The following is a 27685-nucleotide window of genomic DNA, read 5'->3' on the forward strand; positions in this document are numbered from 1 at the left end:
TTTCTTTTTCAAGTTCTTAGATGGTATTATTTTCTTTTATCTCTGTTTTTTTCCCTTTCTCCATGAGTAACTAACCCCATCTACTTAGGGTTTAGATGAAGCCATGGGGAAGGAGAAAGATTGTTGATTAAAATCAATGGTATGAAATAACATCATATATAGGGCTTTATAATATTGGATTCCCTTTCATCAACAATTATTCAAGCCTCTAAAATACTTCTTGGGTATTGAAGTGGTATTGGGTAAGATTGAAACGTGAAATCTGTATATCTCAAATGAAGTATGTGCAAGATTTACTCCAAGAAATAAGAAAGTTGGGTATCAAACTAGTAGACAATCCTACAAAACAAAACCATAAGGTGCATTATCAGCATTAAGATCATATGCTCCTCGTTCAAGTCATCTTGAAGTTGTCTACAAGATTCTAAGTTATTTTAAAGGGGCCCTTTAAAAAGGCATCATGTATGCTTACCATGTTAGGAAATAATCCTAACCATGGTTGTGGCCCTAGCAAGATCGACGGCCGAGATCATATTTGTTGGTTAGTTATGGTTATATGAAAAGACATAACCATATAGAGAAGAGATGTAAATGTATTGAAAGGTTGTTTGAGGGATGAGCCAGCGTGATGAGGAGTTGCGTCCCTTCCCTTAAACATCTATAAAACTCTCTATGGGTCCCTACTTGCACACATCCATTATCGCAGCCCATCCTTTGCAATCCACGGCAAAAGGAAGAGGAAGCCGATCCCCACCACCGTCGGTTGTGGAGCAAGGAGAAACTCAAAGAGGAATTCTTTCCGACATAATAAGAAAACAACATACATGGCTTCCGGTATGTTGCTTTTCTATTCAATTCAATCCATATTGTTAATTGTGTGTTTCTCAAAGTTGGACCGTCAAAGATCCGTCGCTTGTGTTCCTGTTGTGTTGAACACTAACATGTGGTATCAAAGCCACGGTTCCGGCGCGAGAAAATCGCATTAAAAGTGATTGAAATAGGGTTTGTGAAAACTTGTATTTTGACTGCCTCCATCAATTCTGAAGTCGGATCGATGATTAAATTGCATAGAAACATTGTTCATGTTCCCACAAATCCAACGCAACAAACGGTTCGTCGATCCGATGTCTGGATTGTGTTTGGTGGCGATTTAAAGATCGAAAAATCACTTTTGGGGAAGTTTTGGACCTCGTTGAAAAACAGTGTGCCTCTGGCAACCGGCTTGTCCGACCGGAGATTTTCCGGCATGGTTGCGAAGTTCGTCGAGAGACGAGTCCAATGGCATATTCTGCTCCTCAATCGGACATCAAACGAATCCACAGTGATAAATCGAAATTTGGGTGTTTTCGAAAATTTTCTAGAATTTCTTGCTGCTTTGGGAAGAAGATGAATAGCGACGGGCTTCACGGGCCGGAACCGGGCCGAGCTGGCCCGATAAGGGTCCAAGTTGGATCCACGCTCTGTTAAGACCCACTAGATTCGTCTAGGGCCTACCAGACCCGTTCAGAACGGGTCCAGACCGACCCAGTCGCCGGTTCGGCCTTATTTTAAGGGTTTTTTGACCCATATAAGATTCACCCTAGGGTTTTGGACCCTTCTGAACCCGATTTTGGGGTCCCTTTATGTATTTGAGGCCTATTTTTCATAATTACAGTATAATTTTCAAAACTTTTGACTTTATAAGTTGATTTTAAGTCAAATATTTTGGGCCTAGGTAAAACTGGTTCCTAAGGTTACGGACCGTTCTGGACCTATTTTTGAGGTCTTTTTTAGTATTTAAGCATTGTATGATATAGTTACAGTGTAAAATCAAGACTTTTGGTTTTGTAAGTTTGATTTTAAGTCAAATATTTTGGGGTTTTGGACTTGGGTTAGACCATTCTGAACCCGTTTCCAAGGTCTGTTTTGGTGTTCGGAGTCTGGAATTAAAAATTCCAGTGAAATTTTATAACTTTTGGGTTTTTTAAAGTGGGCCTTGAGTTTGATTTTGATTTCAAAATCTTAAAGAGTTAACTAAATGCCATGGAGACCCAGTTATGTAAAGTTTTGATGTTGTTTAATGATTAAAACTCAGTTAATGAACACCTTTGGTTTCTAATTCTTAACTTAAGAACCCCTACATGTTGTTTATATGCTTTATGTTTTGCATATAACTTAAGGGTTAAAATGATTAGTTGAATTCATATATGGGACTAAACTTTTAACTTGAATGCACATTAGTTCATGCCAGATATGCTTAAAACCTAAGCTTATGGTTATAATAAACTGATAGTGTGTATTTTCAAAACCTAAAACATTGAATTATGTTTAATCATGGAACTTGAAAGTTGGTTTTGTACACACAAGTTTATTACATTGTTTATTATTTTTAGTTGAAATTGAACTATATCTTGTTATGATTGGTCACTAAATGAATGAACAAAAAACTGCGATTCCAACCGGGAAACGAAATCGCTTAAGGTTAAGTGGTTAATTTTGAGAACCGTGTCGCATACAATGACACATTTATGGACTATGAACCACTTTCAATTGTGACTATTTGTCCAAGAGCAACACTTAGCCCAACGGATGACTGTTGTTTTGCACAAATAGGCAGTGTGAGAGGGCTAGGCCTGGGTAACCTGGTTTGGGGTTGTGCTTCTGCCCAACGGTGATGTGCGCCTCAAGTATAGGGTTATCTGGCCCTAGTTGGTCTCATGGGAGAGCCAATTGTGTGCCGTGGCACGGCCCAACGGACAGCCCAAGGTGACACGCCTGGTGTCTCGCCAGAATCACAGTATTGTGATTTCCTGAATTGAAAATCATTTGTGTGTTGTGGCACGGCCCAACAGACGACCCACAATGACACGTCTGATATTTCGTCGGGGTCACATTTTTGTGTTGTTTGTGATTCTGGGCAATCTAACTAATTTTCCCTTAAGATAGATTGACTGAGTATTGTATGTGAGAACCAATTGTGTGTAGTGGCACGGCACAACGGACAACCCACGGTGATACACCGGTGTCTCTTCATAATCATGGTATTGTATTTTCTAAAGTAGAAACCAATTCTGCATCGTGGCACGGCCCAACGGACGGCTCACGATGGCACATATGGTATCTAATTAGAAGCACACTTATGTATCATCATAATTTTATACATTTTAGTCATTCTTTTCAGTTGGATTGATTAAAATCGTGGATTGAGTTAATTAAACTCCATTTGTGGACTGAATAGGTGTTATAAGAAGTGAGCATGTTTGGAACTGCAAGTTTGTGTGTGTGACATTGAAGTTGTTGGTATCTTAGTGTCTTTTCTAGATACCGATTATGTTGAGTACTTTAGTGGGTCAGAAACCTTAGCAAGTGATGGAATAGATCTGCATAATTCAAGACTACAAAAGGCTAGACTATGCATCATTAAATGACAGGCTCACTAAACCCACATCTAAAAGATGCTTATGAATAGTGGGAGTTCAATGTTAGTATCAATCTAGTAGTAATAGTAGACCTCCATTTTTTTATGCAATTCGAGATGTTTTTAAGACTCGAAAATGCAAAGGAGTTCTTGAATGTAGTTAGTGAATATTTTAGAGGATCATTTGAAGCACTTGAAAATACCCTTATGATGTGTTTTGATAATCTTAAAATATATTCACCAAAGTTGTAGTTTTGAGCACATTTTGAAAGGCTTTAGATTCAGAACCTTGGTTGTGCTCACTTTACGACAAACCTCTTTGTTATTCTAAATGGCAACATTAGAGTCCCGAAGATATAGACTAGCCTTAGCATTATCATTAAAGAGAGTGAACTTGGTATCAAGTGCCATTATCTTGAATAATAAATGACACAAAGTATGGATCCCTTAAGTTCGATATGGCCTGGAATTAATACCATATCTTTGTACATTATGATTTCTATTTAGTAAGTGTTGAATAACATGTTGTACGGTAGTGTAGTCATTACCTCTAGTATAGAGGGTATTGTAGTCTTTGTACTCACTTGCCCTATTTGGGCCTATATATACATCATATTCATGAGGAGCTCCCTAGTGGAGACTCCATCCTTCACTCTTCTTGTTCCTCTCTTCTAACCAGTGTTTAAAAACGCGGATTTGACGCGGAACGCGGCCAGGAAAAATCCTTGTTGACTCGGCGCGGACACGGCCAAGAACGTGGTTGACACGGGTTGAAGCGGTCATAACTTGGGAGAGTCAAAGGAGTTTATTGACTCTGTAGGGCAAAACGCGGAATGCGGATGTGGTGCAATGCGGAAGCGGCCGAGGTAAAAAGGAGTCGACTCGGGTGAGTTCCTTGTCGAGTCAAGGAGTTTTTAAACACTGCTTCTAACCCTAATCTCATTTCTAACACGGTATCAGAGCCAATCGGCTGATCCTTCAAGAAGGAAAGAAGAAGAGTCTATCTCCCTCCATGCCATCACTTTCTCTCGTATCTCTCTCGTAACTCGTTTTCCTCTCTTTATCTCTCTAAAGTTTATCCCTCAAATCTCAAATCCCTCAAATATCTCTCTCGTAGTGTCTCTCTTTCCTTGTCTTTAAAAACAATTTTTTTTTTTTGAAGAAAATCTCTCTCGCGCTCGTGTCCTTCCCTTCTCCTCCTCCTCCCACTGCCCCTCTTCCCTTTCCCCTAACCCCTCCATTCCCTGCTACAGTAACCCGCTACAGTAACCCGCTACAGTAACCCGCTATAGCACCGCTACAGTAAATCGCTACAGCAACCCGCTACAATACCTAACTAAAAAAAAAAAAAACCATTTCTATACCCTAGAAATCTCACTCTCTCTTTCATTTCGTCAAACCCATTTCGTTTTTAACCCATTTTCCCTCTATCGTATATCTCAAAACAGAACAAAAATCATGTTTGTATTACTTGTGTAAACCCATTTTGGGTTCTCCTCCACTCCAAAGTTCTCTTTATTTTCTCTTCTCTATAGCTCTTTTGGCCTATGGCCTTTGTCTTTCTCATCTCATCGTCAAGGTGCACCCCAAGTGTTTGATGAAATGTCTCAAAGGGGTTTTGTGCCTTGAAAGTGTTATTTTTGTTTCAAGTTGAAGGCCTTTGGCCTCAACTTGAGGGGGAGAGTTGTCTTGTATTGTTTCTTGTTGTTCTCTTGTGCTTGTCTTGTTGTCGTCTTCTTATCATCTCTTTCTTTCTATTACCTTCTATGTCTTTTATGTAGTTCTTCAAGGCGCGCATCAAGTATTTGATAAAATATCTAAGAGAGATGTGGTGCCTTGTTTGTCATCTTTCCTTTTTCTTCTTCTCTACGGCGCACACCAAGTGTTTGATCAAATGTCCGAAAGCGGTGTAGTGCCTTGTTTGTCTTCTTTTCGTTGCAAGTAGAAGGTATTTGACCTTCAACTTGAGGGGGAGTGTTTTCATGTAGTTCTTTGTGTCTTTTCTTAGGAGTGTTGTCCACTTTGTTGTCTTTGCTTGAGGGGGAGTGTTGTTAGTGTTGTCTTTGTCTTCTTGAGGGAGTGTTGTCTTGTTTTCATGTCTTGTTTTTCATGTCTCTTCGTATTGTCCGGCTTTATGCCTTATCTTCACCGGGCGATGGTTTCCCCGTTGTTGGTCGGTTATCTTCTTCCCTGTCTTCTTCTTATCTCGAGGAAACTGTTTCTCTGCCGACCTCTCATTAGGCGACGATGTTCATGCCGTCGACCTTCTTTCCAGACGATGGTCTTCCTATCGTTGTTCGGTTATCTTCTTCCTTTTATCTTGTTATCTTGAGGCGGCGGTTTCCCCGTTGACCTCTCATTAGGCGACGATGTTCATGCCGTCGACCTTCTTTCTGGACGATGGTTTCCCCATCGTTGGTTGGTTATCTTCTCCCTCCTTTTCGGGGCGATGGCTTCCATATCCCTCGTTGGTCGGCTCTCTTACAGGCGACGATCTTTTCCCGTCGACCTATCTTTTCCGGACAATGGTTTCCCCATCGTTGGTCGGCTCTTTTCAGGCGACGATGTTCATGCCGTCGACCTTGTCTCCAGGCGATAGTGTCCCCATCGTTGGTTGGTTATCTTCCTCTTCTTATGTTCAGGCGACGATTTTCATGCCGTCGACCTTGTCACCAGACGATGGTTTCCCCATCGTTGTTTGGTTATCTTCTCTATCTCTTATTCTCTCCAAGTGACGGTTTCCCTGTCGACCTTGTCTCCGATGGTTTCCCCATCAGTAGTTATCTTCTTTTCTTGGCATTGACTACTTAGCTGATGTTCTCGCTCGTGGTGCTTCGTCATTGTTTGTGTGCGCACCTTTGGTGTGACCCCTTTTTGCTCAATGGATCATTGTTATTCCCTTACCGAGGTGCCTTAGTGCGATCCTTCGTGGTTCCAGACTTATTGTCGAGTTCTCATTCAGGGGGAGACCCGGTTGCGACCGCTCTCGCCGTAGTGCTACTTCAAGAGTTGTTACTTTTTTGTGGCCGCTGATCTCAACGACCGTACTCTCATGGTGGTCGTTATCTCTTGTTACGCTTTCCTTATGTATTCACCATACCAGCTTGAGGAGTGTTATACCAAGCTGGATGTGTGTATGAGCTTATTGTATTTTTTGTTATTTTTAGTTGTTTTTTTTGTAATCTCCTCTGTACCAAGCTGGAGTTCCCTAGTATATACACTCCAACTTGAGGTGGGGTGTTGAATAACATGTTGTAGGGTAGTTTAGTCATTACCTCTAGTATAGAGGGTATTGTAGTCTTTGTACTCACTTGCCCTATTTGGGCCTATATATACATCATATTCATGAGGAGCTCCCTAGTGGAGACTCTCCATCCTTCACTCCTCTTCTTCTTCCTCTCTTCTAACCCTAATCTCATTTCTAACAGTAAGTACTCCGGAAAAGATCTGTGAACAGATTAAGGCATTACTATTCACATTTAGAATTCTATGTGAGGTCTTCGTGCGAGTCGTGCTTAGTAGAGGAGAGTATACCATTATATCGGGAAATAGAATAAAGGTGGTTGTTGAATCCATTGTTACTCGCCACTCTTTTCTGAAATTTTGGTTTCATATGAACTACAAACCTTATTCTAAAAAAACTTGATTCCTTTGGCTATGAATCAAGGTCTGGAAGTATAATGGATTCTCTCTAGTTTTCCATTACCTATTTAGTGAGTTTGGTTCTCTTTAGGGCAATCCTTATTGACTTGGATAGCACTTCTCTCAAGGTCAGACTTGGCCCACCTTGCATTAGAATGCGATAATCGGTATTGTTAGAAATAAATGAAATCGCATGGACAAGAATTTATCCAATCAGTGGCTTAAGTTTTTTAACCATATATATGAGGATAGTTGGGTAAAAGAAGAATTCTAGATTCACTTGATTTTACCGATTTAAACAATGATACGGGGTACATTGAAGGAAAAATATATAAAGATTAATCGGTTTAGGGTGTCACCAAGAGTATTGATCTACTAAAGGTCATTCACAATGACATCTTGGATCTTTTGACTCTGACGGTTGGTGGCAAAAGGTGTTACCCTTTTGGTTAAATTTGCTAGCCATAGTTAAATGTGTCTCTCTAATCAGAAGTATGAGGCCCTATCTTTGTTTGTGATCTATAAGGTAAGAGTCGAGAATTAACTTGACATAAACGATCAAAACAATGAGGGTCATTTATGCAAGTATCTGTTGCCTAAGATGTGGGTTAAAACTCTTAAAACACCGATGTATTTTGTGATCCAAGTAAGGTTGTGCCTAAGACCCTTTAAGATTTATGGGTCATAAGGAAGCTGAAATTGGAAAACATGCAACTTTAGATTGTTTATATGAGGCAAAAGTTTATAACCCACGAATAAAGTGATTAAGCTCTATGACCATAAGTTGCAATTTCATAGATTATCTTAAAGTATTTAAGGGTTTTAGGTTCTGTTGGTTGACCCATAGTATGTATATTGTCGGGATTAAATGTGCCAAGACTTCTAAAGGATGGTGACCTTAGTGGGAGTGTAGTGTCTTTAGTAAAATCACCTTTAAGGAGAACTAAATTGTAGTACCGGTACTGGTGATCCAAGAGAAGGTGGTACCAATGCTCGTTGGAACATCAAAAGGCACATATAAGTTAACAACCCACATTATAGATGTTTTGGTAGTGACGACTACCGAACAATCCTTGATATGGTCACATTAAGTGGGAAGGTCAACTTTTGCTGATGACTATATGTCTTTCTGAGTGGGTGAGAAATGACTAAGTAATTTCATTTCTTTCAGTCAAGCACTAATGAGCAATCAAGAAACTCAATGGCTCGAAGCCATGAAAGAAGAGTTTCTCTCAATGACACCTTGTAGAAGACTTAAGAGTCAAGCCATTTGGCTGTATATGGGTCTTTACGACTAGGAGAGACTCCATAGGTGGAATTAAGAGATATAAAGAAAATTTGATTGCAAAGGCTTCACTCGGAAAGAAACAATAAGAATACTCTCTCATGTTTTAAGAAATATTCTTTTGGAATGGTCATGAAGTTTGTGACTCGTTGTGATCTAGAGTTACAATAAATGATTATAAAAGTGACTTTCTTAAAAGGTGACCCATTTGAGGTTATCTATAACCTGAAGGTTTTGAGGCTAAGGAAAGAGGCACATAGTCTGCAGACTTAGAGATTCTGCTTAAGGTTTAGAGCAGACTTCTTGACAATAGTACATAAAGTTTCATTTAGTACTCTATGTTAGATTGTAAGGAATTGTCACAGAATAAGTCAGTGGGAGTAATATTATCTTCCTCGTGTTATGTGTTGATGTTATACTACTTGCTAGTAGTACTTGGCCATGTTCAGTGATATTCATACAAAAGAATTCAGGTGAAGCATCCTACATGATAGGAGTTTAGGTTCACCTAGTTGAGACTCGAAGATTGTTGACATTGCAGAAAGCCTATATTGGTAAAGTCTTAAGTATTGAACATGGATAAATTACTCCATTTCTAGTGTTCTTATAGTTAATGATGATATATTCAGTCAGTTCCAAGGTCCCAGGATCGATCTATCATAGGAGCAGATAAAGGGATTCCCTAATAGTTCCGCAATTGGGGGTCTATTGAATGTTTAAATCTGCACCTATCTGGGTATAACCTATATAAAGGGCAAATTTAGAAAGTACCAATGTTATTTATGTATTAATCATTGGAAATTTGCCAAAAGGTTATACATTGTCTGTAAGGGACTAAAGGTTTAATGCTCACATATAGTAGATAAGATAACCCTAGTGTGATTGGTTAATCTGATTCTGACTGTTGTCAGAACACCTAGAGTTTTGCTTTAGTATATTTTGCAGAAAGTCCTAAATCGTGGAAGAATTTCAAATTGACACTTAGTTGCTTCCACCTTGGGTATGGAGTTAATTGTGTATTTCAAGGCCTTGTGTTATGCCTTGAAGTTGCGGAATTTTGTCTCAGGGTTTTATCATGTTGATAGTCGACAAGTTATTGAGAATGTATTGTGATAATTCCGCTGCGGTTTTACAATTCCAAGAACGACAAATCAAGTAAAGGGTCAATGTATTGACATATTGTCGTGAGGAAGTGAGTTCAGAAACATTGTGTATCTATGGAATGCATAAGCACCACACTTATGTCGGTGGATCCTTTGACTAAAGGCTTGTCACCAAAGCTCTTTACAGAGCAAATAACGCATAAGGTTGGTTGACATTTTTGATAACCTATACTAGTGAGAGTCTGCATTAGGTATTGAAATATACTGATGTGATCACATATTTAATTTCTGATTCTAATATATTATCATTTACTACCGCTCCATTTTGTGCACATTATGTAAATGGATAGTTAGTAAGAGGTAGAATGTCTGTAGACTGTTTTGGACCATGTTTACATCTTATGCATGTATGCGTTTACATTCATGTTGGAAAGTATTACTAATGATATAGTCATGGGGTAGGCTATTGGGTAGAGTTGGTGACCCAATGGTTACATGGTTTATTGTTAGTAGTTTTTGCTGAACGAAATGTTATGTTTGTTACTTACCAACCTTAAGTGATGATCATTATGTATGGCACAAAGATTCTTGCTGGCCAAGTGGGAGATTGTTAGGAAATAATCCTAACCGTGGTTGTGGCCTTAGCAAGATCGACGGCCGAGATCATATTTGTTGGTTAGTTATGGTTATATGAAAAGACATAACCATATAGAGAAGAGATGTAAATGTATTGAAAGGTTGTTTGAGGGATGAGCCAGCGTGATGAGGAGTTGCGTCCCTTCCCTTAACATCTATAAAACTCTCTATGGGTCCCTACTTGCACACATCCATTATCGCAGCCCATCCTTTGCAATCCACGGCAAAAGGAAGAGGAAGCCAGTCCCCATCACCATCGGTTGTGGAGCAAGGAGAAACTCAAAGAGGAATTCTTTCCGACATAATAAGAAAACAACATACATGGCTTCCGGTATGTTGCTTTTCTATTTCAATTCAATCCATATTGTTAATTATGTTTTTCTCAAAGTTGGATCGCCAAAGATCCGTCGCTTGTGTTCCTGTTGTGTTGAACACTAACATACCATGGTCACTTGGATGTATAGAAGTACTCATTGGAAAAGCTCTGCCACTGATTGTAGGCCCACTAATGGGTACTGCACCTTCGTTGAAGGCAGTTTGGTTACATGTAAAAGTAAGAAACAAGTCATTGTAGCCAGATAGAGTGTTAAGGCTGAGTTTAAACCAATAGCCCATGATACTTGTGAGCTCACGTGGATAAAAATGCTTCTTAAGGATACGGGTGAGAGTGAATATGAATATGAAATTGTTTAGTGATAATCAAGCAGAAATTCATATTACTATGAATCTAGTATTCCATGAATGGATCAAGCATATAGGGGTAGATTGCCATTTCTTCAGATAAAAAGTAAACGAAAAGGTAATGAATTGGAAGATCTGAAAATCAATTGGCAGATATTCTCGCCACGACAATGACAGGCAAACGACTTCAAGAAATTCTTTACAAGCTGGATACGATTGACATCTACAGTCTAGCTAGAGTTGAAATAGAGTATTTTCGTGTATTCTACATCCGTAGTCCAGCTAATATTGTATTATTTATATGAGGGACTTGATTAGTTTACATTTATTTCTATTTTATTTGGGATTTGTTATTATTTTAGCATGCCTATTATCCTCGATGTGGGCGTTGTCCACAACCCCTAGGGTCCACCCCGACCCCTCTTTTATTTCCCTTTTACCCTAGCCTATAATATCGGCTCACACGCACCCCACTTAAGTCACTTATGACTTAAATGGCTTTCCTTTATTTCATCGGTGCCTAATAAGGGCCAACACTTAAAAATCCAGATCATCACTTAAATCCCAACCCAAGCCTAATAGTTATAAAAGCTCAAGAAAACCCTGAAACTGCACATCATTGGAAATCATGAAGGCTCCCCGCTCCCCTGACCCCCACAATCACAAGGTGGTGCTCTTCCCCCTTATCGGTTCTCCCTTCTATTCTTCTTACTCTCTTCTCCTCCCATCCTTCCCTTTTTTCCTCCATCTTTCTCCACTCTTTCCTTCCCCCTTCTCTTGTTTCCTTTCTATCTTTCCTCTCATCCTTTGTTGTCGGTCAGCAAAATACGCAGCGCCCCCAACACACGCACGCACGCACACACAGAGAACAGCCCTCTCCACTAGCTATTGGCCAGCACGGCATCTAGGCTTCAACCGACGGCCCTTTCCCTCATCCCTGCACTATACTTACTACCAGCACCCTTTTGCTGATCTGTCTTCTAGTTATACCCCTTTCTCCTGTGACAGCCAGCCTTTGTAGCTTCTGTCCATCACCTGTTATGCTGTATCCCAGTGAAACATAGCAGATCTTGCCTCTCTTGTCTCTTTTATCTTCTACCCCTCACTCCTTGCTTTATATTTCTGCTAATACCCCTCTACTAGCTGGTATAATAACTGCGGTTACTGAAGTTTACCCATCCCCAAATCGCCTTGCGGATTTCCTTGCTGCCTTCCCATATTACCATGATACCAACCACTTTCTCTCTCATTTTACTCATCACCAGTAGCTGGTACAGTTCTTTGACAGACCGTGGTTGCTGCTATTGCTCTACCTCCTCTTGGGATATGATATCCTTCTCTACATGGTTCAAGGCAGAAGCCTAAATGAGATTACTCCCGTATTATCCGCTGCCCTATAGACAGTTGTATTTGCTGCCCTTTTCCTTCTGATCAACCTCCACCTACCCATATCTTTTATCATGATTACCCTACACTTGTTATAGTTTCTTTTGGGCCCTCGTCTTGATTATTTTTACATTTTTCATCATGTGGGTGGACAGACCATTACACCATTGTTACTATGTAATTATGGGTCTGATTTCTTTGGTGTGATCTAATTGTTTGCAAACTTTACTTGGGCTGAATTTATCCTAATAATGAATTGACTCAAAGGCTTGCTAAACCCTAGTTGCTGTTTTGTTTATTTTTGGATGTTTAATCTGTTCATGGAATGTTAGGGCTGATTTATTGAAGACGAGACCAAGGAAGCAGGATTCTTCCCTAGGAGCCTTCGATTCCCGTTTCGATTCTCGCTTTCGATTCCCGCTCTGGCAACCTTTCGTAGGATTCTTCCCTGGGAGCCTTCGATTCCCGCTTTCGATTCCCGTTTTCATTCCCGCTCGGGCAACCTTGGACGAGACACCATTTTGCTCCAGAAATTCTCTATAAAGAACTCGCCATCTCTAGGTTTGCACCAATTATAAAACTTTCACCCCCACAAAAACTTCCATCTTCTTCTCTCCTCTCTTCTCTTCATTATATCCTTTTTTTTTTTTTTGAAAATGTCTTCATTATTTCCTTTTATAGCTCCTTGATTTATAATATTAAGATAGTCTTTGTTTTCATAAATCCATTAAAAGAAGGCATGTGTCAACCTCTTTTCTTAGGTTACCCGAACTAGATAGAAACTTCTTAGTTTTGGCACCTCTAAGGAACCATGATTCTTGGGCTACTAGCCTCTGACTATTTGAGGCTTCATATGAAGGCTTGGTACCCAGTTTTGCCCAGTTTCTTCGGAGTTTCAATTTTAGCACAAGATGCATTCACCAATACCAAGGACATCATTTACCCTCATTCCATTATTCATTCTTAAAGAAATAAATAATCTCACAAGAGACCCTCTTTAATGACATGTAAATAGTCATCTAGTGAAATGAACTCTTTTCTTTGAGACGATAACAGAGTATTAAAAATCAAAGGGGTACTTACAATAAGGAAAAAGATCGCCCCACACAAAGAAGACCTATTTATACTCTTTTGGTAACAAGAAAAGATTCTAAACGTCTATTAATATCAGTGATTTCACTAATAATGTCCACAGCCTCCAGAGTCTTGATGTGGTGCCCACGCAACTGCATGCTTCCTCCACTAGAACCTGCCTTCCATATAGCTGCCTTCCATATAGCTTGAGAAGATTCAACAACACTCAACTCAACTCAACTCAACAAAGCCTTTGTCCCAAACTAGTTGGGGTCGGCTAAATGAATCCTTTAGAAAAATTTCATGAAGAAGGTGAAAGGAATCTACCCAGCTCTAATCATGGCTCTAGTTGGGTTCTTCTATGTGGATCATTTTCTTCCATTCTATCCTATCCAAGGTCATGTTCTCTGTTATCTTCCTAGCTATCAAGTCTTTCCTCACTGTTTCTACCCAAGTTGTTTTCGGTCTGCCCCTACCTCTTTTTACTCTCTCAATTTGGCACGAGTCGCCTATTCTCACCGGGGCATCCAAAGGCCTACGTTGGATATGTCCAAACCATCTTAAGCGGTGCTCTCATCTTCTCCTCAATTGATGCCACCCCCACCTTTTTACGAATGTCTTCGTTTTTAATTCTATCTAACCTCGTGTGGCCGCACATCCATCTAAGCATTCACATCTCCGCTACACTCATCTTATGCACATGCTGCTTCTTGGTGGCCCAACATTCTGAACCGTACAACATGGCTGGCCTCACAGCTGTCTTATAAAACTTTCCCTTCAACTTGGTTTTATAAGACAACTGCATGGCCAACAACAAAGATATATTAAAAGAAAAAGGTTATAACCATGGTTTTAAATTTCGACAGAAATCCGAAATTTCGGATTTCGGTGGGGACCGAAACCGAAATTTCCCGAAATTGGAAATTTTGTGAAATTCCAAATTTCTAAATTTTCTGTAAAATTTCGGTAAATGCCATTTTTTATTTTTTAAAAAATGTTACAAAATTTCGGCCGAAATTTCGAGCCAAAATACCAAATTTCGGATTTCGGTGGGGTCCGAAATCGTTACCGAAACAAAATTTAAAACCTTGGTTATAACAATGGTCAAAGATTTCCCCACACTGAAAGAAGACTTTTTTACACCCTCTTTCAACTAAATTATTTAAATCATTAGCCTCTCTTCCATATGAACAAAATATGCATCAAAACCTCTACTGGTATGTAAAATTAATTCACCCGATAATGTGCAGCCTCCACAGTCCTCATCTATGATGGGATGCCTATTTAACTACATTTGACGAACCGCCCATAGCTACCATTGAACTTAAGTTTAATAACAACAGGTGGAGGAGGAACCTGTCTTATTCTCTTTCTTGCCCTAATCAGATGGCTTCCAATGATGGTACTCCAGCTTTAATGAAAGGAAATTTTAGTAATTAATTCTTCACAAGAATGCTCTAGTTTTGGGAACTAAATTTATCTATATCTTCAAGCTTTGGCAAATGCTCTACCAGTTAACAGTGCAAGTAAACAGTTGCTAGAAATATGACTAGATCCATCAACCAACTTTTTTTTTCAAATGGAAGATCCATCGACCACACATTGAATAATAATGAGGCCATTTCATAATATGAATCTAAGCTGAACTGGTCACTTGATTCATTGCTTGAGGCTGGCTTATCAGTAATCATTTGTTAGTGAGTCTAAATAGAAGCAACACACTTTGAATAATAATGATGCCATTTCTTAATATGAATCTAAGCTGAATTGGCCACTTGATTAATTACTCTTTTTGGCCACTTGATTAATTAATCTTTAATTTAACCAGTTCAAAGTTCACATTAAATGCTTGTCATAAGAAAAGTCAGCAATAGATCGGTAAGCAGAACAATGGATATTTCTGTTGCAGTATTTTTAAGACTTAAGAGGTCCATATTAATTTACCACCATTCTACCAATTTATATGTTCATACAGTTAACAATGAGGAGCGCACACACACATATTTGAACTTACTTCTTGTATGAGACGGCCCTGCAGTACCCATGAAACCATATAACATATGCCATGTAACGTAAAAAGCATCATTGTGAGATGTCCCAGCCATATATGGTATTTGGTTGCATGCTCAAAAGGAATATCTATGACGCGAAGAAGAATTGACCCTCTTGAGACTGGCAGAAATAAAAATGCCAAGCAAAACAATCCGATGGAACCTAAACGAAGGCCCGACATGTCCAACATCTGATAACTGCAAAAATTAAAATTGTAAATCCATTATTCCCCTAGTAAAGGAAAAAAAAACTGTATGAATGCAAGGAAAGCTCATTCCTCCGATGATAAAACACATATAAGTGAGATGCACGGGGTTGAAGGACATAAGATTTCATGCCACTTTGGTAAACTCAAGCATGCATACGTAGAAACAATGTCCCAATGCAACAATTAAGAAAGAAAGTTGTTCAGAATATGTTTAGGGGTAGGGATTTGCTAGAGTCCATCGCAAAAGGCATTTCGCAGATGCTCTGTCTCATGTCAGAGCAGCCACCTTGTGAATGAAGACAAAATATGTTGCAAAGTGAGTGTGTGGCTGCTCTGACATGCGACAGAGCATCTGTGAAATGCCTTTTGCGATGGACACTAGCAAATCCCTTTGGGGTGGTATTTCAATGAAGAACAGTCCAAAAACTATTCAAAGGAGAAAAATCCACGTTTATTATATGCTCTAAGTCAGAAGATGAAGCAAATGTGAATGCTGGTACTGCATGCATACTGATGCCTAAAGGTGAACGCTTGATACGCTGGGGCACACTCAAATATGTAGAGCTCCCTGGTGCTTCAATGGTTACATCTCTATACAACTGATAATGATAAAGGGAGACCCAACACATCATATGGAGAGTAGGATGGCTCTAAACACAATCTAACAAGCAGGAGACTAACCTAAAACACATGGACAGGCATTGGAAATATAAACATAACTAGATACAAAATAACTGAACATAAGACATCATACTAAACTAATTGCATATTTCTCATCTTTAACAACTAGTATGATTATACATGTTTTTTGCTTACTAAGATGATGATTTTACTGATTCCTGTCCTTGATAGCACTTGAATCCTGAAATAGGTACAACTATTTTCAGCTGAGAGATGATGTTCCAGGGTTACTTATCCAGTAGAAAAGGAATTCATCATAGCGATGCATAATAAAAGTGTGTCACAAGGATGTGGGCTAATGTGAAATGTCTATGCTTGATATGGGCAGCTTAGCAGAAAGAGGATATGGCAGCTGTAATGCAGGTCTTGGTGTTTTCATGAACTCAGGAGCTCCATATTGACTTATAAGCAATCCCATCTTCTAGACTTATGATAAGGGTTGGGACAGCCTTGGGATAATCCAAAAGCGGTGAAGGATGATCTCGGAACAATATGAAGGAAAACGAGAAGTGGAAGACCTTCAAAGTTTATCTGCAAGTATGGTATCCAAAGGATCAAAAAGCTTCTTAAATAGACTTTGAGGTTTTAGGTCCCAAATATCAGTTGGTAAGCCCTTGACAGAAGTAGGGTGCCCAACATGAAATGTGCTTGGTGAATCACTAGGATCAATACCCTCACAATGCAACCGCTTTCAACCATACATACAGTATTGAGGCTTGTATATAATTCTGATGACTTCCCTCATTAACAGAAACTTTCAACATCAAAATACATTTGAAGGATCCATGATTCAAGAATACAAAGAAAGATAATGGCATTTCAGACATGGCTATGTCAGTCAGTATTAATAAACAAAAGTTTAGTGCTCTAGATGACAAAGAGGCATCATAAGTCAAAAAATAATAGTAGTTTAATAGGGCAAGATAACCAGGAAACACCCATGTAGATGGATATAAGCATATAACTGTAGATTCACCAATCACTATAAGCAGTGTAGGTAAACCTTTCATCACAACCAGAAAAAAAAACAAAGGACCGAGAAAATCAAATGATTTAATTCTTAACACACATGGTCACAGAAAGACAAGTTCCGAGTAACAAAAGATCAACAATATATTGAAATCAACACTACGAAAAATCAATTGTAGATCCAACAAACCAAAGCAAGACTTGATTTATCTGATTAGTATACCTTTTCACTTTAAAAGGCAAGGATGACTTGGATATCGAGCTATAGTTTTGCATTGTGTATGCATAAACTGCCCAGATGATATAGGCAGCAAACAGGAGTATCCCAATCAATTCCGCAGCAGAGACAACACCAAACGGTCCATCAATGAGAACAGGGAATGTCCACAAACTGAACCTTGGAGAGTTTGATTTCTTCTTCCTGGAAATGAAGCAAATCCTTATAATGAAAATATGTATAACAAAGGCGATGTAAAAATAGACACGCTGCATCGGAAATCATTCTTCTCATCCCGTTCGAGTCCATCGATAAACATTTGAAATAGGAAAACAAATGACTTTTGAAGAGATTTTATGCTGAAATAAGTAAAGAAATGCGTACCAGTGGTATGCTCTTGGGAAAGCAGTTACATATGCAATTGACAGAAATGCAATAATGAGAACCGGGGCACTGAAAAGTAGAAATATACTTCCTGCAGTTTGGAGACACAAAGAAAATAGCATAAATTAAATATCACTTCATTTTCAGGGTCCAAAAGAAATGAGGAAAATAAATTTCTACTGCTTACCTGAGTAACCAAAAACAGTTCCGCTGGTAAGAAGAATCCATTTCTGAAACAATCCCTGAATGAACTCACTAGGATAGAAAAAAATCAGAGCAACCCAGCCTATAAAAATGGCCCACATTAGAATTTTGAGTACCCATTTCACCAAAGATTCCGAGAAGGAAGTCTGTTTGACAAAACCATGTTCACTGCCTTCATTCAAGAGGAGTGGTTCACGAGCTAAGTGTTCAGCCATGAAAGGAGAATAACAAGCCCAGATCCAGATTAAAGTAAGCCTTCTTAACCTCCGTAGACTTCAAACCTCTCACCAATTTCTGATGATCGGCATCTCTTTAAATACTTCTATTGCTTAAAAGAAAAGAAAAGAAACAACAGAAGAAAGAGGGATTGTAAGCGACCATTTCACATCACCATCTCAGTCATGTAATTTCAGAATTATTAGAAGCAGATTTATCATATAAGTTCTTTACTGTTGGTTGAAAACAACTCAAAATCGAAAACCCAAAAACAAAAGTAATCTCGAACGGTCTAACCCATAAAATTTCAGTCAACAATCATTTAGTATGATACAAAATTCTAAAGGGTATATCAACCTAGTTTCGATGATTTACAGGCAGTTGAAAATGAAAACAACCAGAAACTCCCAAAAGGATCACCACCATAGCATAAAACAAATCAGGAGGTGGGTAATAAAATCCTGATAAGTAAATGCATTCCATAACATAAACACAAGAAAGACACAAATTTCAACCAATGGATACAGAAACACAAAAGGGAGAATTGCACATATCACTAGTAATAAATGTTTTTTGAATGAAAAAAAATTACCCCCACCGAAGGAAGGTTGGCATTCAAGGTATAAACAAATGCACGCCACTCATCCTATATATCCATAACATAAATACATGAATAAAACTAAAACCTGCCAATTTAAATTATATAGAGAATAAGAAAAAACAGACTATCCGAAATGGCTATAGCAAGTAAATAACCAATTTCAGAAAACCAAAGAAAAAGGAAAGGAAACCTCTCTCTCTCTCTCTCTCTCTCTCTCTCTCTCTCTCTCTCTCTCTCTCTCTCTCGCTTTTCTTTTTTTCTTTTTTTTGTCTAAATTAATTGGATTTAATTGTCAAGGAAGTTAGGCTTTCTCAATGTATAAAAACTAAAATACTTCAAAAAAAAGACCAAGATGAAAAGAGAAAAAATCAGAGATGGGTTATACCTCCACCTAAAAATGAAAACAACCCAAATTTAGAACTGAAGAAAAAATAAGAATGCGTCATTAGGAAAAGCTTAAAAGTTGATAATCTCAATCAATCTCAAGTCTAATAAGAAAGAAATTAAAACACCAGAAAAGGAGTGGTTGGCATACCCACCAAAAAAGATAAAAAGGGAGTGGATATTACGACAGTGGCTGGTGTCCACATGAAAATGGGAGGCGGCATTCCATGGTTGGATATGAAAAGGAAACGAGGAAAAGATAGCTGCATGGATGAGGGGCATGTGGTGTCTGTTAAGGAAAGAAATGAAGACGAATCTTGAATAGACAAAGAGAGAGAAAGAGGGAGATTGTGGGTCTGATATTTACTGGTTGGTGTCTGTTTATACTTTATAAGAGGAATCTTGAGTGGAAGCAAAGAGGAGCGAGAGAAAGAGAATCGGCTTTGATATTTAGACCATTATTTTCATTCCGTACCCGTACGGATTTGAATTGTGGTTGTTGTCTGGACACCTGGGGCCCTCAGAATTTCTCTTCTTTTGCACTCAGTTCCACATTATGCCTTTACTCTCGACTCTCGTGTAAGCTTTTGGGCCTTTTATCGGTCCTTGATATTTGTGGGCTTTACCCCCACGGTAGAGGGACATCTCTCTCTCGATACAAAAGAAAATAACAAGGGATTTGCTAGCACATCTGACAGCATCGACCTTGTAAATGAAGACAAAATCTGCCGAAAAGTTAGCCTCTGTGGCTGCTGTCAGATGCAAGTAGTGGTGCAACTCTGGCCGGGTTGAACCCGATTTTTTGCCGTGTCAGGTTGGGTTTTCTGAAATTTGGGTTGGGTTCAGGTTAGAAAAACTCAACCGATTTGAATTCGGGTTGGGATGTCGGGAACTTGACCCGACCCAAAACCCGATTTGTATTTTTAAAATAATAAAAGGAAAATTCTAAAAAAAATGTGATTTTTATCTGAAAATCTCAGAAAATGGTTGAGTTGGCTAATTTCTCAAAAATGGGTGAAACGCATCCCAATGAGTGTTTTAGGACCAAAATGCCCTTGTGTTACTTTTCCCTCCAACAAAGTAAGCAACGGATCCCAATGCATTTCACCTAATATTTTTACCTTCTTCTTCCCCATGCCAAAATGAAACTCTATTGCCTGTTGTAAAAATCCATGGAAATTCCATTGCAAAGAGGTGAAACTCTCCTCTCCTAAAATCTAGATTTTATTGGATTTATTTTTCTTGGCCTATGAAACCTTAGCTTCTCTGGTAGGTCCATTGTGATACATTTGCATAGGTTTAACATGTTCCTTACAATACTATGGTGTATTGTCATCATCTTGTTTATTTGTTAGGGATTTGTTATGGTTTTGTTAGGCATTTGTTATTGTCATTATCCTCTTTACAATGTTATGACGTATTGTCATAATCTCTCTATCTCTCTATTGCCCCCTATGTTTCTATTTAGAGTAAACCCGGATGAAACTCATGTCTATACAATTACAACTATTATTTAAATATGTAGAAGCAATATTTTGTTCTCAGAACCACTGTTGATATCTGGGAACCAATATTTAAACACTCAAAAGCACCAATTATACTTAGGAACCATTATTTACCACTATGCAGTGGTTCCGAGTTATAAATAGTGGTTCCAAGATATAAATATTGGTTCCAGGGTAGAAATATTGCTTAACACAATCTAATAGTATTTCATTGGGTGTCAAAGTTACAATGAATTTATGAACAATGGGTTAAATAGTTGTCTAAACACTCAGATCTTATGGTGGTTCATAGTTTAGATGGCCTAATACTTGTTCTGAGAGTTTAAATTGTGAGATTGAAAAAGTTATGCAGTCAAAAGTACTATAAAAAGTGAAAATGACTGTATTTATAGGGTTTTAAACACTCAGAAGCACTCATTATACCTAGGAACCACTATTTACCACTATGTAGCGGTTGTAGTTGTTCCGAGGTATAAATAGTGGTTCCAAGGTATAAACAGTGGTTCCAGAGTAGAAATTTTGCTGCACACTTCATTGGGTGTCAATGTTGCTACGAATTTATGAACAATGGGTTAAATAGTTGTCTAAACAGTCAGATCATATGGTGGTTCATAGTTTAGATGGCATAATACTTGTTCCAAGAGTTTAAATTGTGAGATTGAAAATTTTATGCACTCAAAACCACTACAAAAAGTGGGAATGAGTGTATTTATAGGGTTTTAAACACTCAGAACCACTAATTATACCTAGGAACCACTATTTACCACTATGTAGTGGTTCCGAGGTATAAATAGTGGTTCCGGGGTATAAATATTGGTTCATACATTTTAATAGTATTTCATTGGGTTTCAAAGTTGGAATAAATTTATGAACAGTGGTTTAAACACTCAGAATATCATTTAGATGAAAGGAACAACAATTAAATCCTTTCAAGCACTAATTGTGGTTTCAAGATTCCTGAAAACCACAATTACAGTCAAAACTACTATAAAAAATGAGAATGAGTGTATGCGTAGTGGTTTAAACACTCAGAACCACTAATTATACAGTGAGAACCACTATTTATACCTCGGAACTACTATTTACCACTATGTAGTGGTTCCAAGATATAAATAGTGGTTCCAAGTTATAAATAGTGGTTCATACATTCTAATAGTATTTCATTAGATCCATTATCCTTTTTGGAGTGCTTTTCAGATCTTAGTTTCTGAGTCCGGGTTACAAGCTATTTTGAGTCGAGCGGGACCATCCATCAAAGTGTTATAAGTCCTACTTATATTGTACATAGTTAGCACTTACAGTTTGGGATCAAGAGAAAGTGGAAAGAAACTCAAGATGATACATAATTTTTATCCAAACAAAAATACAAAACATGAAATGTTGTTTGAAGTTTTGAGTATGTTTTCCATAGGCTGATCCTCGCCCTTCAATCTACAGAGATTTCCATAATCCGAATTTCCTCTATGGATTGGAGGGCTAGGATCACCCTATGGAAATGATTTTTTAGGCACGACATATTTGCATTGTGGCCCATCTAATGGACGGTTTGGATCATCCTATGGTGTGACACGTACAATACTTTTGGAAACTCGCTTTACTTTCTACTTCTATATTGAGGTTTAGAAGTCATCGAGTTGAAACCGGATCCAAGGGCCAAACCTTAACACATATTCTTTTTGTAAGAAACCCAATAATAAGGATCAAAATGATACCGGTCCATAAAACAAATCCCAAGAAACATTCTAGAAGCTGAAATAAAAGGAATGAGGGGTCCAAAGTTATCATTACTTTCACCTGGTAAAAGATCTAAAGATTAGGATCTCCCGCTCACCTTATCCGAAACGTGCAAACAAACAAAAAATGCATTGTTCGGTGAAATGAGAATTCACGTTTACATCCTCTTGACTTTAGCTTATCTATCAACATTCGGGAGAGCTATCAACAGTGATTATAACTTTGAAAATGAGAAGCTTTCCGAAGCCAATTAATGAATTAATGGACAAGGTAAGTTTATGCAATTATCCAGCACAATTATTAAACACAATTATACTGTCAACAAGGCATTGACACGAATACAATCATCTTGTTAATCACATAAAGTTCAACTCAACTCTCAAATCTACACAATTTTTGAAAGCTCTTTTGAATTCTTAAAATGAATTTTATGAATGAAGAAACAAACTGATTGTAAACTTGCAAATATTAAAACACCTTTCTCTATTCATGCTTCTCACCAGTGATATATCAAGTTGATCTAACTAAAAATCAAGCACAAGAAAAAAAACTAAGAAACTTAGATTCTGGCCATGAAAATATTTAAAAAGACTAAAAGAAATAGAGAAAAAGAATATGAATTACCTGAAAGAGGATAAAATTGGAGATCAATTCGCCAAATCTTGTCAGAAATGAAACTCACCGGAGAGTGTTCGGATTTCCAGAATTTGCAAAAATTGTCATGCGCATCGTATGGATCCGAAGACTTCGGATCTAATAATGAATGTCCGGAATCAGCGAAGATCCGTCAGAAAATGACAGCGAGGACCGGAACAACAACGATAACCAGAGAGTTGTAGTTGGCACCGGCGAATCTGCCGGAGAAGAAATTCAAGCTTGTCTTCCCTTTTATCTCTCTCTCTCCCTCTCTTGCTCTCAACGAGAACCCCCTTTCGCTTTGATTTTCTAAAACGAAAAAAGGAGTCCCCTTCTTCTGTGATTTTTCCGATTGAAGACAAAAACCCATTTCTCCGTATATTTTCCCTGCAAATCTCTTTGCCTCTGAATTTTAGATCTGAAATAATAAAGATCCAAACCCTAGTCAATCTTTTCTTTCACAAATCTCTTTATTCTCTGAAAATTGAGAATCCAGTGATGGAAAAGTGATGGATGGTGATAGAGGAAGAGGATGGATGAGATCTAATGGTGGAAAAGGAATAGAGGTGATCAGATCTTGGGTTTTTGTTTGAGGAAAGTAATGGTGGTAGCGGTAATGGTAAGGAAGAATCCTATGGAAATGATTTTTGGGGCACAATCTATTTGCGGTGTGGCCCATCAATTGGGCGGTTTGGATCATCCTATGGTATGGGTTGTATAGTCCATTTTGAAAAATATGGGCTTAATTCATCCTACAAGGGAGCTGTACAATGGAATTTTACCAAAGGCAATGGATTTTCTACACTTGCGTGGGGAAGAAGAAGCTAAAAAAGGTGAATAGGGTTTGTGAAATGCATTGGGATTCTTTCCTCAAAAAAGTGGAGGGAAAAGCAACTCAAGGGCATTCTTGTCTTAAAACATGCCTTGGGATGCGTTTCACCCATTTTTTGAGATTTTCAGTTAAAAATAACATTTTCTTGAGAATTTTCCCAATAATAAAATATACTTAAAATGAAAGTTGAAAATTTGCCTTCTTTATTTCCTCTCAAAAATTTTAATTTTCTAATTTACTTTTAACATTACCTAAAATAGTAAAAGTCAAAAAAACTAAAAAAGGAATGATATTATCCCTCTAACGCATAAAATATTAAAATCTCCCCTTTCACATTACTTGTTAGTTAAGTTTTCAAGGCACATGGAAAGACGGAAAGTTAGAAATGTTAAAAGGCTTAAAGCCTAAAGGGGGGTCAACCCGACCTGATTTGAAAATCGGATCAGGTCGGGTCGGGTTCGGGTTGAGCCTCAGCTTGCTCCCTCTCAACAACTAAGGCTTTGTTCACAACAGCCCCAAGAGTAGTCAGTTCAAATGGTGCCACCACATACTTAATGCTCGATCTCAGACCCTCCTGAAATCGCTTGACGCGAGAGGCCTCGCTCGCCACCATGTTTGGGGCAAACCTAGATAAACTAGTGAACTCTGCCTCATATTGGGTCACTGTCATTCCTCGTTGCTGAAATTTCATAAATTCGATCTCTTTCTGATAGTGCACACTCTTGGGAAAGAACTTTTCATTAAAGGCTCTTTCAAACATCTCCCATGTGTACGGCTCAGCATCCTGCTCATGGATTCTTTTTTCCGTTTTCCACCAGTTATGCGCTTCTCCTTGTAACATGTATGTTGCAAAATTTAATTTCTCCTCATCCGTACTCTGTAGAACAGTGAATATCTTGTTTATTTCGTCCATCCACTTATCCGCATCCAATGGGTCAACACCTTTTCAAACAGTGGTGGATCCATCCTCTTAAACTCCGCAATCCTACCAAGCTGTCTTGGCTGGTTTTGTGCTTGCTGTTGTCGCTCCACTCCGATTAACATTTGCATCATATTAGCCATATTAGGTGGATTTGGCTGCTCTACTCTCGGCTGTGATCTGGCTTGCCGAGGTACCTCCTGGGCCTGAGCCTGCTGAGGTGGCACTCGATCAGCAGCGGGTTGACCGACGATATCATTATTATTTCTAGAACCTCTGGCCACCATCTTTCACCTAATTCACCAATCATAACCAACATTGTAAGGCTCCCATAGATACCATAGAATGATTAAATTTATCACAATACATATCACATATTATGATAATCATTCTAATCGTCCTAAGGGTCACTTCATACAATATTATCGAATCCTAATTAGTGAACGATTGGTTCCAGAAACATTCCAGGGTTCCTAATGTCTCTAGTTTAAAAATATGTGATTTGATACCACTCTCTGTTACGCCCCCAACCCAGAAGCGTGGAAGCGAGGGCGCGAACAGCGACCACGCGCCTATGGTTGACCCAAAGACACGCAAGGTCGATTTCAATTACAATGTCTAGCACAAGGAATTGATTAAAAACCCACAGTTAATAAAAATAAAAATTTCATCAAATACCATTCCATAATAATTAAATAATCCCAAACAACGACATAATTAATTCTTTCACATAGTTCAATACGAAATGAAATAAATAAAGGTTCTTCTAATTCTTTAAATAACTAAATCTTTTATTTGAATCTCTATCTTCATACTAGTCTTCTACGTTTAACCGTCTCTCGTTGGAAATCCTAAGCCTCCTGATCATCTGAAAAATTTAATGTGAGGAGTGGGATCACGCTCAGCAAGAGATTATATCCCTTACTTAGCCGAGACAAGTATGCCACAATAAAAACATTAGAAGAAAATCACTAAGTAAATCATGTCACAATTTAAGAAGAAATATGCAACATCTCAAAAATCTACAAACCAAATAGCTCAATCACTTTGGAAACTATGCATATTTGATAATCAAAATAAGCAATTAAACCATTGTACTTTAAGATGAGAAGCAATTTAAGCATTGAAAAAAATTTAAACACTTCTATTTGCATTTTGGAAAGAACTTGGAAACTACGATCACTAGGACTACGATTTTACTAAGTCAGCACTCTCTGGCGACGACAATTCACTTTAACTTTGGAGTCACTACCATATGGTCACTAAAACATGATCATGTGTCAGCGATTAAGCCCCACTGACGGGCTCTTATGTAGTCCAATTGAGAATCCATTAAAACAAAACATTGAAATAAACATTATTCGATGTACCCTACACTTTTAGAAATCAAATAACAATACAAGTAATCACAATCAACATATTTTTTTTCTATATTACATGCTTGTCTCGTATCTTTTAAAACATGGGTGTACAATAATCTTAATAGAATTTCTATTTGGAAATATTTTTCAATTATCATAAAAGCATAGAATTTTTTATTTATAAAGAATCATTTCAAAACCAATTTACAATTGTCCAACAATTCATTTAAATAATTCTTGGAGTAGTTTAGGGAAAATAACTATTAAATAATTCTTGGAGTAGTTTAGGGAAAATAACTAAGTAAGAGGTATAACCACTTATCTTCTTCAAATACTTCTTTTACGAAAGTCCTCTTTCCAATCCCTCGAAGATCGGAATTGAATACCCTATCAAATAAGGTTTCCATCATTGAAATATACTTAAAATGGTAAATTATGGGTACAAGAGAGTGTGTTGGGGGTACTAAATCGGATTAGATCGACCAATCCCCTCTTTGGTCAACCGACTGTCAATTCTAGGCCCAAAGTTTCCAACTCTAAATCCCACAACACTGATTTACAAAGCCATGTCCGTAATTTTCATTTTAAGTTAGCTCTATTAGATATGTAAGGTTATTGTATGAAACAAAATATTTATAGAGTTAATAAGTGAAACATAATACACTATCCAATAAAGGTACTGTATAGAATAAATTTTGACAAAGTTTCTTCTCTTGATTGCCTGAACTCTGACCCATTCGAGTGTCTGACGGGTTCCCCCTTTTCTTTTGATTATCTTCTTATACAATAACTTTGTCAAAAATTGGTTTTGAAATGATTCTTTATAAATAAATAAAATCTATGCCTTTATGATAATTGAAAAATGTTTCCAAATAGAAATTCTATTAAGATTATAGCACACCCATGTTTTACTGTATTGGGTCGTACAAACCCAAATGTCACATCCATTGACTCATCACCACCAGAACGCCATTTTTGGCATATATACTTCAACTACACCATACTTTTATAAGTTTAACTTGATCTACCAGCTTTTGGTGTACCGAGGGCATATCAACCATCTACACGTTTGGTTGTCTGTCAATTTTATTTTTTGTTTCGAATTGAACTAAAAGTATAAAAATATAATTATTTTAACTAAAAATGAACAAATTAATGATAAAATATATAAACACTAACGATACGTGTAGACCCCGATCCGAGAGAGAGGTGGGAGACGAGCCCCCAGCAATCTGTGGACCTCCACATGTGAAGGAGAGCTCTACCAAGGAACTCTCGAAATAGATGCCACCTTCATAGCAAAGCACGAGTGGCGAATAAACTAGATACCTCTTGATCCAAGGATAAATCCCCAAACCAGGACGTACCTAAAATAACTCAGAGTCGCCATCCATGGATAGGCCATGGAACCCCCAAAATCAAATCCTCTGTGCAATGGATAACCAGAAATACATATGGGCTCGTGCCTGATTACGAATGGAGAAGGTCCGAAGAGCACCCATAATTCGTCCGAATGCAAGCACCTGGTCTCTTATGCCATTTATATTAACCTCGAAGAGTTTTTGGGTGAAAATCATG

At 38.1% G+C, this 27685-nt stretch overlaps 1 protein-coding gene across 6 annotated transcripts in view; it reads right to left on the bottom strand.

Annotated features, from left to right (window-relative positions):
• The window catches only part of LOC143864733 (ferric reduction oxidase 6-like), a 34318-nt gene extending 11313 nt beyond the window's left edge, over positions 1 to 23005 (bottom strand). The window contains exons 1-5 of one of the 6 annotated variants that reach the window (XM_077375525.1): positions 22984 to 23005; positions 17903 to 18247; positions 17716 to 17806; positions 17338 to 17535; positions 15219 to 15453 (exon numbers count right to left, since the gene is read on the bottom strand). In XM_077375525.1, the coding sequence (XP_077231640.1) occupies positions 15219 to 15453; positions 17338 to 17535; positions 17716 to 17806; positions 17903 to 18134 (756 nt within the window). In that variant the 5' untranslated portion in view covers positions 18135 to 18247; positions 22984 to 23005. The other 5 variants (XM_077375523.1, XM_077375521.1, XM_077375524.1 and 2 more) reach the window with 5 other exon arrangements.
• Positions 23006 to 27685: the final 4680 nt, after the last annotated feature.

Source organism: Tasmannia lanceolata, unplaced genomic scaffold, assembly GCF_043159265.1.
Source record: "Tasmannia lanceolata isolate RefF3 unplaced genomic scaffold, GAP_Taslan_0.1 ptg000054l, whole genome shotgun sequence".
NCBI lineage: Eukaryota > Viridiplantae > Streptophyta > Magnoliopsida > Canellales > Winteraceae > Tasmannia > Tasmannia lanceolata.